Here is a 14,169-nt window from a genome sequence, read left to right as displayed (position 1 = left end):
TGTTATTGTTTGGGTTCTGTTGGTGCAGACTACCGTTTCGTATTTCCTGATATTTCTGTTTAAATTCAGACTTGGGTCAAGCATGTGTACAAGTATGTGGGTGTTTATTTCTTCCCTGCAGGGCTGTCTGTCTCTGAGAACACAACGCTGGAGGCTATGATGCAGTCTCTGGCCCCAGCCATTCTGGCAGAGCTGGCCAAGAAGAAGGTGGTGAGCTCTTCCTCCTCCAGATCTAATGTTGCTGGCACCAAGAGCTCCAAGACCCTCTCCTCTCCCTTTGCCAAGAAAAGTGAGGCCGCAGGAAAATACAGCTCTATATCTATGGCAAAATCCGGCTCCTCAGCGAAACACGGGTCTTCAGTAGCCAAATCGGGGTCTTTATCAGCAGGCAAATCCAGCTCTTCTTCATCAAAGGGACCAGCAGCATCCTCTAACAAGGAAGGGGAGGTGACTCCCAAAGTAAGTTCACACTGACTTATGTAAAATTTCTGATTTCATGTGTTAAATTAATGATTAAATTTTAGTCACAAATGTTTTTGTGTAGTTTTGCTTATCTGGGTGTATGCAGTTCCTCCGTATTTGCAGGGAGCACTGAGAATAGGAAACTGTGGGTGTTGTATGTATTTGCACTGTTTAACAGACTGATGCTTCATCTTTTACTGTGGGTTTCCTGTTGTGCAGACGGTGAAAGTCAAGAAGAAAAGTGCTCTGCCTGCCAGTACAGTCATTCGCCTCAAGGATTTGCCTTTTGGTGTCAGTCAGCTGGAAATTTTGGAAGCGATGAAGCCCTATGGAAAAGTCACTTCAGCTGTGGTCTCGAAGGATTCCGAGCAGGTAGAAAAACTATTCAAATAGCTTTTGGAGAAAGTAGGGTACCAGGTAGTCCAGTATAAGATTTTAATCTGACCTTTCAATTGTAGATGAATGGAGATTAATTCCAACAACACTCACATTTCGGAGTAATTGGATGGCCAAGGATTACCGAGGCTTGGGAAAACAGAAAATACTGCTGAGTTACAATGCATAGCATTTTTTATGAATTATAAAAGTCTCGACAATTATTCTGAACTAAATATGCTTAATAAGGTTATTTTAGGTAAATTCCCCTCTTTTGCATCTTGGACAATTTTAGGTTCTTTATTTCCCACATCTCATCCATCCATTTAAATAATATCTCCAGTGTCCATCCTTATTTCCATTATCATGTTGGTTTTGCCTGCTGATCCCTCTTTGGGATACAAAGAGCTCAGTAAAATCACTTTTTCTTGGAGAAAGAAGTGCTGTGTTTTTGGTCCTGCTCATATACTGCCAACAGGGTCTGATGTACAGAAGAGGAGCCGATTCATTTTTTCCCTGTTTTCCAGGCTACTGTGGTGATGGAGAAGGAGGAGGAGGCCAAAGCCTTCGTGGAGACGATTAAGCGCGCACCCTTTTTCATCCAAGGAAAATCGGTCAGGATCTTCTTGGAGAAGAGTGTACGTCAGAAATCTTCTCGACTGATGTTCTTCTGCCTCACACACATGCTCATCTTCCCTCTCTTTGCATGGTGGTCTCTATTCAACTTTAGTATTTCACTTTAAAGCTAATTAGCCCCTCGTGTGAAGGAGGGCTGCTTAAGTCACTTTTTGTTATCTTTCTGTCCATTTGCAGGAGGCAGTTGTAAAGGAAACAAAGAAGCTGTCCAACACTAAAAAGTGAGCATTTTCCTGTTTTTATTTTGTCTTCTTAGCCAGAAATAGAAAGCCAAATGAGTTTATGGGTGTTTTTTGTAGGACATTAGTAAGTTCAGTGAAATAAGAGGTGTCCAAGATGAACTGTCTATGTTTTATGACTAGGAACTTTGTTTAGTTTTTCCGTTTAGCCTAAAGAAGTTGAGAATTTGCAAATGGTTTGGGATGCCCATGAGTTATTTCCCTTATATTTTAGCAATGTACATATTAACATTTTGGTTTGTTGAGTATTTATTTTTTCCTTATTTCATAGGAAAGAAATGCCCAAAACCTCCACACAAACAAAAGTTCCAGCTGTTAAAAAAGCAGGTAAACTACACCCTTCCTCCTGCTACTGCTCAGGTCTTCAAATTCTACGTCACTTAAATCTTTAAGGCAGAAACAAGCTTCGTCACCGCCCACAGCTAGCAGAAGTTTAAATAGTTGCAGAAATGCTGGGGGCTGGTATGTTCTCCCCTGTAACCTGCAGTATTATATCTTAATGCTCCAAAATATGAAATAACTATAAAGCATCAGTTTTATGTTGTATTAGATTTGCTTTGCTGCGTTTTCACACATCTTTACAAACAGATACAAACATGAATTTGTTCCACTACCCATTAAAGCTGTCAGCGCAAATGTCAAGGATAAACACAATTTTGACTCTTGCCACCGACTTGAGTGCAGTATGTTTTGTGATGTGTTATAAATGTTACATGTGTGTTATACTGTACAAGTGCAATAGAGTGATGCGCAGTGTTTTTCTTCTTTTCTTCTTTTTTTTTGTTTGCATTCTATTTAAATGTACAGGAGTGCTGAGTGTCCATAAAAAATTTCCCTCAGGGGACAATAAAATTTTATCTTTAAAGTGTATTTTTTAACATTTTGGCTAATGAATTTACAGATTTGTACAGAAATACATTATTTTTGCTTTTTACACAGTATATATGTTTATAAGTGCCAGACTGCGTAGATGTTTCATCACTTGTCACTCTTTTCCAAGGTGATTGAAATACAATGTACGCTACTAAATACTGAAACGTTGTGAAGTCAAAGATTTATGAACCTGAAGTTGCACAGTGTAGTAAATGTTATTTTTGCAATTGTTTTCTGTTTTTCAGATGTTCTTATTTACTGTACAGGTAACCCTCCTGTGAAGGCAAAGGATAAAAAAGTGAGTCATTTGTTACACGTGAACTTTCTAATTCTGATAAATTAGTGATTTTGTACCTTAAATGTTTCATAAAAATTAAAACTTGCTTTCTTTTTCTTCATTTGCATGATGGTGGGAAGAAATGTGTCATTCAGATCTCTGGTCTTCCTGAAAGTGACTACACTGAAGAAGAAATCACTAAGCTTGCTGTACCGTTTGGGTTTACCTCAGAGCTTATTATATCACCTTCACATGGCAAGGTATTGTTTACCCCGTGTGACCTTTTCTAGCTCAAACTTTGTCAGTGAACCTGATGTAGTACATTTATTTCAATTAGACCGTACATCAGGAAATCACTCGTAGCAGGCTGTCGGTTCCAAGAGTTCCTGCCCGCAAAAGGTTACACTGATCAGTGCCTACGGGCTTAGACAGTAATATCTTAGAATGCCTCTCTTCTTGTGTGTCATATATTGGACCCTCGCAGCAACACAGTGTAGAAAGTTTTCAGGTGAGAGAAGGCCATTCGATACAGCTGACTTGTTTGGTATTTAGTAATTAATTGATCCAAAGATCTCATCCAGCTGTCTCTTGAAAGAAGATGGGGTATCTGCTTTAACAACATGACTGGACAACTTGTTCCAAACTCCCAGAGCCCTTTGAGTATAGAAGTGCCTCCTGTTCTCCGTTTCAAATGCACTTCCATGCAGTTTCCACTTCTGTTCTTTGGTTTGTGTTTCACTCTTCATTTTGCAGAACTCATCTGGGTTGACGGTCAGTGCCTTTAAGGATTCTGAATACTTTTATCATGTCCCCTTGTAGTTATCTCTCTGTTCAAGAACCTAAAGGTTCAGCACCTTCAGCCATCAGTGTAGGACACTCTTAAGCCCTGGGAAGTATGTGGATCTTCCTCTATGAACTGATTCCATAGCAGCAGTATCTCTTCTCTAATGCAGCAATCAGTATTGTACACAGAATTGTAAATCAGACCTTACTAGTGCAGCACACAATTTTAACTTGACATTCCTTGATTTAAATTGTATTCTTTTAACTTTAAATCTTTGCATTTGGTGTGGCTTTTTAATTGTTCTCTCCTTCTCAGCATAAAAGCATAAGTCTTTTTTTTTAAGCTCAGTTTCCCACTTTGTGTTTATAATTTGTTTTTACTACCTGCATGCAGCAGCCTGCACATTCAGCATTCAACATCATCTGACTGCTGTTTGCCGATGTTTGTGATTAATCTCCTCCAATTTTTTTATTTTGCTGCTTCTACAGTGTGAACTAATTTAATGCAGTACATTTTTTTCTCTGAGCCAGAAATTCATTAGAATTAGTGTAAATTCACAACAGCAATTTCACATAGTAGGTACAGGAAGACTTTTGCCTTCCAAATGGTGGAAATATGCATTTTAAATGTCAGTATGCATTCAGAAAGGAGTTTTGTGATGTTTTAAAACTGGGTTTGAACCAAATTTACAATTAAAAGGAATGTAATGCATAAAGAAAATGTGGGTGGTGACAGTTGAAGTACTTTGCTGAGTCACGTTTTCAAACACATTAGTTTTTCTAGTCTTTTTATTTCATTGTTGCCTCTGTAGTAGCTTTCAAGCACAAAATTTGAAATATATATTGAGTTCTGACATCATTAATCCAGAGACTCATATTTCTAGATCCAACTGCTTTTAAGATAAAATGTGTGTGCAATTCACAACCTTTTCAGATCCCCCCCCAGAAGGATTAGGGATCTGTTTTACTCAAAGTGGACCCTTGTATACTTTGGTTGGCTAACCTGACTCTGTTTGCTAGCTATATTCATGACTGTAAAGTGTTGGAAAGTGTTTGCATTCTTCTGGTATTGGCAATATAAAGTGAAATAAAAAGAACAAAATGATGTACAGGCAAGCTACATAAATGTTCTCTAATGTCCATTCTTTCAAAGAGGAATCAAAAAAGGAAAAGTATAGTCCTGTCATCGATGAAATGTTATGTTTCCGTGCACATTTTGCATTATGTGTTGAGATTGACCATGACCAAGATATTGAGATGTTGTTTGATGAATGAACAGCTGTGGTATACTCATGCTTAGCACTGATATGAGGGAAGGATTTATGTTTTGGGGTCACAATGCTTCTTTTGAACAATCTAATTCAGGCTTTCATGGAGCTGCCAGATGTGGAGTCAGGGGAAGCTATGGTCAACACTTACAAGTCCACCCCTGTGAAGATCAAGGAGAGTGAGCTGACCATTACTCTGATAAAAAGACCTGTGGATCTGCAGTGTTCGGTAAGGAGCCACATCATGTCTCTTGCAGTGTGAGCTGGAGAGTTAGCAGTGTGAAAGTTAAGGGGAAAAAAGGTTAAATTATCTTTAAATCAATACCATTGTGTTTGCCGTCAGGTTCAGTGAATCTATTGCAAGTATTTTTTAGTTTTAGTTTTTTTTTTTAACCTGTACTTTGGCCATTTAAAGAAAACACTGTTGACATGGAAATATCTGGCTTTAATGTGCTTAAATATGACATTGAATGCAACCAGGTTGTACATTAATTAAGAAAGATCTGGAGCCTTTATTTCCCAATACTCTAAAGTCTGTTTTATGTGCAGCAATGCGTTATGAATTGTACCACTTTTGTAGCTGCGGTCTAGACAGAGTGGGCATGTTTTTAAAGCTTCACCTTCATGTTTGTTTTAGGAGGTGCAGTTCCGAGAGGTTCTTGGACTGGACAAATCTGCGGTGAGTAGTGCCGTAAACTGAGTGTGGAGGCCGTCGGCTGGCTTGCTCTGTGCCGGGGCAAGAAAGTACCGTGTTCAGATGGCCCACAGTTTACCAAAACTAGTTTGTCTTGAGACTTTAACCTTAAAATCCCTCATTTTAAATTTAATTAAATTTGAAGTATAAGAGCACCAGGTGTGATAAACATTTGCACAAGGCCTGGACAGTGCTGCTGTCTTGTTTCACTGTGTAAACACTGTGAATCCAAAGTCACCATGTTCATTATGGCAAAATGGAACAATCGCAGTCTGGCCTTTTACGTTTCCGTATCGCCTCGTATAAATTTAAACCAGCCTTTCCTATTCAGATTTGTTTTGCATAGTAAATGACCCCCTTATCCTTCTCCCTTGTAAAGAAGGTCTAAACTCTATCTTGACTGATTAATCCACGGTCGAGTGTGTTCTTGTTGTTTCCTGCATGTGACAGGTCAGGGCATCAGAGACCTCGTAGATTCATCCCTCTCGAGGACAGCTGCCTGCAGGGCAAATGAAAACCTGAGTGTGCAGTCTGTTTCTATAAGCATTTGTTAGTTTACCTTTTCCTCAAGGACAAGTTGTGTGAACGTGGTGTGAATCCCTGAATAACCCTGGCTCTGTCCTCTGTCCCGGACAGGACGCCGCTGGTCTGTCCGAGAGGCTGGTCATTGTCAGCAATGTGCCAAGGAGCACCCGAGCTGCTAAAGAGGTGCAGGACCTGGTAAAGAAGTTTGGCACCTGGAAGCACTGTGTCGTTGTCAACAACAAGGTGAAGAGCCCTTTCTCCTGAAGACAGAGAAGTGCTGAAGATTTGTTTGAAAAGCTAAAGGTCTTGAGCGGCCTTTTTTGCATGTGACCGAGAGTATTTTAGCATTTATCACATTCCTTTTCGAAACTTCCTCAAAACAAATGAATTTGAATGCCGATACTGTGAACTCCCTTGTATCCGAAAGAAACAGCGGGAAGGGGCTCCAAATGCGAGGATTGTCTGGCTGGATAAGATCAGGACGACATCACATCACCACAGTGATGAAAATTGAAATTAAGTCATGTAATATAATTATTTCATGTGATACTCGCCATCCCCTGCCTGAAGTAATACCAGACACTTTATTGTTATATTAATTCACTTCTAATTTTTAAACCTAACAAGAAAGGTAAAAAATAATCTTTAACATAACTAGGTTTTAACTTAATCAACTTAGTTATGTTAGTTTCTGCACGTTTGTGCTTGAGCTCAGGTCCAGATAACGAGCGTGAAGGCAGAATTGAAACGTGTCCAGCAGATGGCGCTGGAGGAGAAGTTTGAAGGGAGGTCGAGGGAAATACTGCTACTGAGCAAAACACTGCAGTGTGTGGGATTCAGACTTGCCCTATTGCCGAGAAATCTTTTAGATTTTTATCTTAATGTTGTTTCTTTTATTTTTAATTTCTTTGATTATTTTTTCTAGTTGTTGAGGTTTCTGGATGCATGACTATCAGATATAAGGGAGTTTGCTGTAGTAGCATTTTGTGAAATAACGTGATGTCAAGCTGCAGAGCTGAGCTCCTTTTAAGTATTCTGTTCCAGCAGATGGTTTTGTGTTATCTTATTTTTTGGTTGAAACGTTTGTTTGCTTTTCAACTTTTTTTTGTTTTGTTTTTGAATTAGATCACTTTTGAAATGCAGACTGCAGCTTCTGCCAAGGCAGTATATCAGTGGTTCACGAAGTTCCCCTGCATTATTCAGAACAACCCTCTCACTTTCTCACTGTCTGCAAAGGTTCCTGTTAAAGAAGAGGTTAGTTCTTCTACTGTCTTTTAATTGTAGTAAGTCCATCTTTGATCCAGCAGAACTGTGAAAAGTAGTTTATTCAAACTCTTTTGCTCACGTGGCATCCTAGAACTTTGTAATTCAGTTTTCATTTGGTAGTTTCTATATTCGTATACATTTAGCTCATGGCATCTGTGCTCTGGGCATTTTGGCCCAATAAATTACAGGATTGTGTGAAGAAAGTTTGTGCATTGTATGTTAATTAGATGTCTGCAAAGAGCTTAAGTAACTTGTCATCTACCTTGCAGGTTAAAAAGGAGAAAAAAGAAAAACCAGAATTAAAAAGGTATTTTTTCTCTTCTTGGGATACCTCAATCTCTGCTCAGTTCTGCGTGTGATCGTCCTTATAATATAATGCTTAGTTGCTAGCAGTAGCTTTTATATCAAATCGAAGATTATTCATCTTGGAAACAAATGGATGAACCTCATATATGATGTGAGGCAGAGAATCAGAAGTGCAATGTCTGTTGGAATTCCTTTTAATCAGAGACTGAAGTAACGTGTTAGTTTTGTTTTTCATGCTGTTATCTAATGGCTACTTCAAGGCGCGAATATGCCTTTACATGGAACTTCATGTTTTTTAAGAACCAGCAGCTGCTTTTCACTGTATAGAATCCATAAGCCATGCGGAAAATTTAGTTTTACAGTACTAGTGCACATACAGGTGAAATTCCATTTAAATGTGTTGACAAAAAGGGGTGTCAAATGTAAAATAATCAGATATTCAATTAAATGTGAATATTAATGCCTTTACAGTACCAAAGGAGGAGGCAAACCGACGCAAGCAGTGAAGAAAGCTGCTGCTGGCACAAAGCCTTCTGCCTCGGCCACAGCCAGAGCCAAAACTGCAGTTCAGGCAAAGGCTCAGACAAACACTGTGACTTCCACAGCCACCGCAAAACCCGCAGCGTCCACCACCACGAGCAACACCGCCCCAACTCCCAGACACTCTGCTAGTCTGGCCGCAGGCCCCGCTGTGCCCACTGCGGGCCCCAGCACACCTGCCGCTGCTGAGCCTGTTGTGAGAGTCGAGAGCACGGCCTCAGCGCTACCTGCAGCCGTGGCTGAAGCCTGCAGTGTGCCAGGCTCCTCCCGCCAGCCATCTGCAATCAAAACCCAGCCTGTGGCTTCGGCTTCGCAGCCCTTTGACACAGCCAAGCCTGCTGAAGCCACAGGCCTGAAGGCGGGAAGCGAAGAGCCCACTGCTTCTCAGGGGGGCGCTGAGGACAAACTGTGTGCCAGCTCTGCGACAGAAGGACAGCATGATCAGCCTAAAGCTGGTGGTCCAGCAACAGAAGATGAGAGCAGCCCAGCAACTGGCAAAGCAAGGAAAGAGGCAACATCTATTGAAGATGTCTCTGCTCAGGCTGCATCTTGTGGCGAAACTGAAAAAGGTCCAAGCATTTTGAATGAAGCCAGTACAGCAATGGAAGGGACAGAATTTTTTCCAGCTCTGGTTGTGAATTCCACTGGGCAAACAATGCATCATACCAATTCGGGTAAGTCAGAATTGGTAGGTGCATCAGCAGCTCCCACATGTCAAGCTTCCTCCGATCCATTTTTTTCAAGCAATACAGCAACATTAAATGAAGGCGATGCAAGACCAAGTAGTACAGTTAAAACAGAGTTGCCACCTCCTGTAGATTGTTTATCCCTCGCTGAGCAGACTGTATCAGTTAAGGAACCCGCCGATTCCAGCTTTCCTGTGGACAGTGGTGGCCACAAACCAGCACTCACAGTGAGCACGAGGAACGGACAGTCCGCTGAATCTGAGGACAGCTCTGTTCCAGCAAAGACTGCTGCAGAAACTGTCCTGAGCACGATGAAAGTGATGGCTGCTGACCCCAAAGCTGCTAAAGCTGAGGATCACAGGCAGACCAAGGACAGCGTCACTCTAGAGTCTGGAGCTTTGGTGGGCTCTGCGGCACCCGGTGTCCCAGAACAAAGAACGGTGCAAACACCAAAGCAGGCTAAGAGCCCATCCAGCTTGACCCCTGTCAGGAAGGAAGAGGGAGCTTTTGAATTTCCTCAAGATGAGGACACCAAGTGCCTTGAGTTCCCCCCCGTGACAGAGGAAATCCTCAGGGCTCTGGAGGCAGCGGTTCATGAGTGCCGCATGCGGTCGTCGATGAGGCGGGGCGGCGGCGGCGTGAGCTCAGAGCAGCTCTCGCACAGAGAGAGCGACACCAAGGCTGCCCAGAGCAAGGGCAGCTCCAGGCCAGGGGCCCGGAGGGGAGACCCGGGCTCGGACTGGGAGCCCCGGAGCCAGGAGGACGAGCCGCCGGGGGACAGGCCCGGCGCAGCAGCGCGCAAGGCGGGCTCCGCTAAGGGGCACAGGGGGTTGCAGGCCGGCAGCCCCAGCTCCGGTGCCAAAAGGGGAAGGGAGCTGGAGGACCAGGACAGGAGGTCTTCCAGCCACGAGGAGAGCAAGCGCAAGGTGAGAGAGGTACTGAAAGAAAGGTGGCTGTGACTAGTCTCCCATTAGCACCTGCCCCGGGATGTTCCCCTTGCAAAACTACAGTCACAGATTGTTTTGTTAGTCTCTCGGCCAGTCACAAAAACCGGTTTTAGGTTTTGTTTTTTTTTTTTGTTTTGTAGAGCTACAGCTCTGGCAAATCTACGCGGTCGTCACGGAGCAGCACCAAATCACGGCACAACAAACCAGTAAGAGAACCTTCTTCTAAACCTCCAAGTGTCTTTTAAGATGCTTCATTAAGAAGAGCTTCCTTTAGAAAGGCCGCTGCGCTGTTCACATCTTCCTGATATCTTTATTACCTGGATTTTTGTTTTTGTATGACAAAAGAAGTGTTCACTTATTGTAGGAGTGCTTCCTTTGAGTGAGGAAAATATATAATATAAATATATAATATAAAATCTCTGGCCCTGCACCTACATTCAATGTAATCCTGTTGAATATTCAGATCTTATTAATTTGTCAGATGATTGTTTTTATACAGGAGGATGTACATGTATTGCTGTAATAGATACATAAAATAGAATTTTAGACATTTTGGAAGGATGAAGATTATGATACATTCATACAGTAATGACTCAGCTATAAATATGACTTGATTAAAATTCAAAAAGTTTTTTTCAGTCACAGTGAAAGTGGTTGAGTTTTTTTTTCGTGGGACACAGTTCATCACATCTGGCTCACGGAGAGACGACCTAAAATCTCACTTATCTTTTAAAATCTGAAATGTCTTAGAGGTATTTGGGGTTTTATCTAAGTAAACTAAACTAATGCTTTGGACTTTCTCAGACAGAGGAATGGGTGGAAGATTCGTCACCGTTTACCGAAGAGACGGTGGGCATGTTTCCGTTTGACCTGGACGAGTTCGTCACGGTGGATGAGGTGGGAGACGAGGGAGAGGGGGAGCCCAGGAAAGAGCAGGAGCCAGACCCTGAGCTGCCCGTGGAAGAAGGGGTGTTGCCCAGGCGCCACTCTCCTCCTGCCCCTGAGCCTCCTGGCAAGCGCAGGAGGCCTGGGTCCGCAGACGCCAAGCAGAAGAAACTGGCTCCGAAAACCCACAAGCTGCAGAAAAAATCGCCCAAAGTTTCAGCTGCCAAAGCAAAGCTGCAGAAGAAAGGTGTGAAAGCAGGGGGCTGCAAGGTGCAAGCTAAAGGCACGGCAGTACCTCCCGCTCCTGTGGAAGAAGCCCCACAGCCGGCCGACAGGGCTGCGGAGCCAGACAGCCAACAGGAGGACTCGGCCAGTCCCCTAGGCAAGGGAGAGGAGGTGGAGAAGGAACCACAGACGGAAACACAATCTTTTCCAACTGCAGACAGCCCCCACGAGCCTGCAACACAGCCTTCAGCACCCGCAACAGCAGGAGAAAGCACAGCCAAGGACAAGCCTCAGAAATGTAAAGAGGCAGCGAAGGAGCTACAGAAAGCAGCAGCAGCAGCAGCGGCAGCAGAGGATAAAGCTCAGGATGTCTCTGCAGTCACAGCAGCGGAAGGGGAAGTGAAGAAAACTGCTGCTGCTACCGCCAGACAGCCGGGCGAGTCTCTGGAACCTGCCGCGGCTGGAGAGGCTGGGCAGGGAGCTCCAGAGCCCGAGACCGGTGCCTCGCCGGAGGAGGACAGCTCGGAAGTGGCTGCTGTGGTGCGTAAGGCACCTGCAGTGGTGACGCTGGATGAGGTGAGCGAGGAGGAGGAGGATTACCCCGAGGATGATGAGGAGGAGCGGCTGCAGCGGGGCTTGGTTGGTGTCTGTGACCCTGAGGCTCTGGTGACTGTTGACGAGATCGGGGGTGAGGAGGACCCCTTCCTGCACGCAGTGAGGGACCTGCAGACCCTTGTCACGCTGGACGAGATCGTGGAGGAGGAGGGCAGTGGGAGTCCCAACCCCGAGTCCTTCCCGTTTGGCCTAGAGGATGAGTCTGAGGATGCCTTCCTGCCAGAGGTGGGCTTGACCTGACGAGCTCCCTTGGGAGTTCAGTTAAAGCGCAATCTTACTCACACAGTTGATGGTGAAGTGACACAACTTGTGTACTTGTCTGCAAGGAGCAGTCTTGGTGCTGGTGTCTTGGTTTTGCAGCCGTTCTTTAGTACATTTTTAAAAAGTGTATAAGACAGGATTTAACTGGCACTTCTGTTCACAACTTTGGTGCGGACTAAGATCTGTTTGTGGGATTGGAGCGGTTGTGCAATTTGAATTAAATTTAAATTGAAGTTTTAAATATAATTATCTTATGCTGAAATAAAAGACCTATGCGAAGTGTTTGCAAAGAAAATATTTTTTTTAATTGAATGTGCTGAAACATCACGAAAGCATTTTTCTACTTATTAAAAACTTGTTTACCATGTGGGTGATTGGCCCGCTAGGTAGTAAATTAATTACATCTGCAGTTTGACCACAAGAATAACTGAACCTGCAGTTTCTTGATCAGTGAGGATCTAGATTCAGCTTTCATTAGACATCAGCATTAGGTGAATTCTCGTCTCATACAAAATGTAATGAAACTGCGACAAGACAGAAATGCAGTTTTTGGATGACAATTGTTTTATCTGACCGATTCTGTGTGATGTCCTGTTTCAGCAGATTCTGGTGACCCTGGATGAGACGAAGGGTGATGATGAAGAGGCAGCAGAGGAAAATGAGAAGAGTCTTGAGCCAATGGAGGAGCTCAAGCCACTGTCCCCGGGGCCCCCAGGTGAGCAGGAGCACTGAGGGAAGGGACAGGGGACACTGGCAACTGCAAAGAGTCTAGGTTGGCCTCAGCTGGTGATATTCCGTAGTGATGGCTTGCAAATGCCATCTTTCAATGATTTATGTTTCCATTGCACTGAAGGTGTTCACGTGCAGTGCCGTTTAAGTGATTTGAATCAAAATGAGCTGGGCTGAACTGCTGCTCGTAATTGGTGTTTAAGTCTTACTTAACCTTAAACATCACACACCGTAGGTGTGGATGAAACCCAGGTCTGGCCGCCTTCACTCCAGGTAACTGCACCACATCTTTCAGAGAAACATCATGCACTGCCTGACATGGTGCTGGGGTACCAGTAGCTAACCGAACTGCCAGGCAGATTCCCCCTCTCAGCGCTCCGGTGTGTAGTGCCTCGATGCCTTTGCAGCTCCCTGAATGCGTCTGCCAGAGCTCTGACGCGGCGTGTGCTTGTCCCCCGAAGCAGAGACCAGCAAGCAGGTGGAGGAGTGGCTGTGTGAGGAAGAGGAGGAGCTTCCCGAGTTGAGCTTTGTCACTGTGGACGAGGTCGTGGAGGAGGAGGAAGAGACTGAGAAGCGGCAGCCCTCAGAAGAGCTGCCGTGTCCCCTCCAGAAGGGAGCAGGCCGGCCCAAGAAGAGGCGCCGTCAGGCCGCTGGTAGGACAACTTGTGGCTTTCAGGCTAATTCTCGTTTGTTTTAAAAACTTATCTTTTTGCTAGGCAGGTATGAATCTTTGTTTCCTTGGGCCAACATGGAGCCTGCACACACAGGGTGGGAATTTACCCTTGTTTCTGATTTAGGTTCCTTAGCTGTAGCTTTTTTGATGAAGGGATCCCGAGTTTTTGGAAGTAACTGAGGATGCGGAAACAAGTTGCAAGAACACCCGAGTATCTGAGCTGGAAAGGGGAAAGGGGATTGCCATTCCGCATCTGCAGTCCCCCTGCACAGCGGATCAGGGAGTGTAGAACAAGCGACCAGCCATGCTGAAGCCGATACCTTGGTTTGATTCAAGCTGTAAAGATGTTCTGCTTGAAGCACGTAGCTAAGTAAATAAAACAAAATAGCCCTTTCTTCCCCCTGGTTTCCACTCTCCCATCCCTGACCCCAACGGCAGCCTGCCCCTAGAGAGGAAATCAAACGATGATGGGGACAGAAGTAAAATAATGATTTAAAGGGGAACCACAGTCCCAGTTTCTTAGACTGGTTATTAATTCTTGGTAGCAAATTAATTGACAGTAAAATTTACCAATCCCGAATTGAGCACAAAATTGTGAACATCGCCATGTTGTTCCTGGTCTCGCCACTGGTGAGAGAAAGAGTTTACGAGAGTTTTGATGTGAAGCAGCCCTTCCTGCTCACTAGTCACTGTAAGGACTCGTGTAATGTGATGTAGGAGCGAATAAGTACAGGTTGTGCAGCAGACATTTCGCCACAGAAATGTTCCAGCGTGATCTGCACGCAGAGTTAACAAGTATGTTGTGTTTGTTGCTAAAACTGTCTCAAAGTTGAGTGCAATATTTCTACTGGATTAAAAGAGATGTATTCACAAGCCTGCTTGATTCCAGAGTAAAAGGGCCGCT

The 14,169-nt window shown here is 44.0% G+C and overlaps 1 protein-coding gene across 8 annotated transcripts in view; it reads left to right on the top strand.

The window, feature by feature from the left end:
• Positions 1-14,169, top strand: part of znf638 (zinc finger protein 638) — a 55,768-nt gene that overhangs the window by 37,856 nt on the left and 3,743 nt on the right. Inside the window, exons 6-22 of one of the 8 annotated variants that reach the window (XM_088919839.1) lie at positions 122-459; positions 682-834; positions 1,365-1,475; positions 1,651-1,694; positions 1,984-2,039; positions 2,831-2,883; positions 3,003-3,122; positions 5,011-5,142; positions 5,551-5,592; positions 6,244-6,375; positions 7,258-7,386; positions 7,668-7,705; positions 8,176-9,856; positions 10,018-10,083; positions 10,682-11,827; positions 12,467-12,578; positions 13,057-13,245. In XM_088919839.1, the coding sequence (XP_088775965.1) occupies positions 122-459; positions 682-834; positions 1,365-1,475; positions 1,651-1,694; positions 1,984-2,039; positions 2,831-2,883; positions 3,003-3,122; positions 5,011-5,142; positions 5,551-5,592; positions 6,244-6,375; positions 7,258-7,386; positions 7,668-7,705; positions 8,176-9,856; positions 10,018-10,083; positions 10,682-11,827; positions 12,467-12,578; positions 13,057-13,245 (4,542 nt within the window). Of the gene's footprint in view, positions 1-121; positions 460-681; positions 835-1,364; positions 1,476-1,650; positions 1,695-1,983; positions 2,040-2,830; positions 2,884-3,002; positions 3,123-5,010; positions 5,143-5,550; positions 5,593-6,243; positions 6,376-7,257; positions 7,387-7,667; positions 7,706-8,175; positions 9,866-10,017; positions 10,084-10,681; positions 11,828-12,463; positions 12,579-13,053; positions 13,246-14,169 lie in introns of all 8 variants that reach the window. The other 7 variants (XM_088919837.1, XM_088919838.1, XM_088919836.1 and 4 more) reach the window with 7 other exon arrangements.

Source organism: Atractosteus spatula, chromosome 1 (assembly GCF_055471065.1).
Source record: "Atractosteus spatula isolate fAtrSpa1 chromosome 1, fAtrSpa1.hap1, whole genome shotgun sequence".
NCBI classification, from domain to species: domain Eukaryota; kingdom Metazoa; phylum Chordata; class Actinopteri; order Semionotiformes; family Lepisosteidae; genus Atractosteus; species Atractosteus spatula.
The sequence above is the reverse complement of the archived record's forward strand: the minus strand, read 5'-3'. Positions and strand labels throughout refer to the sequence as shown.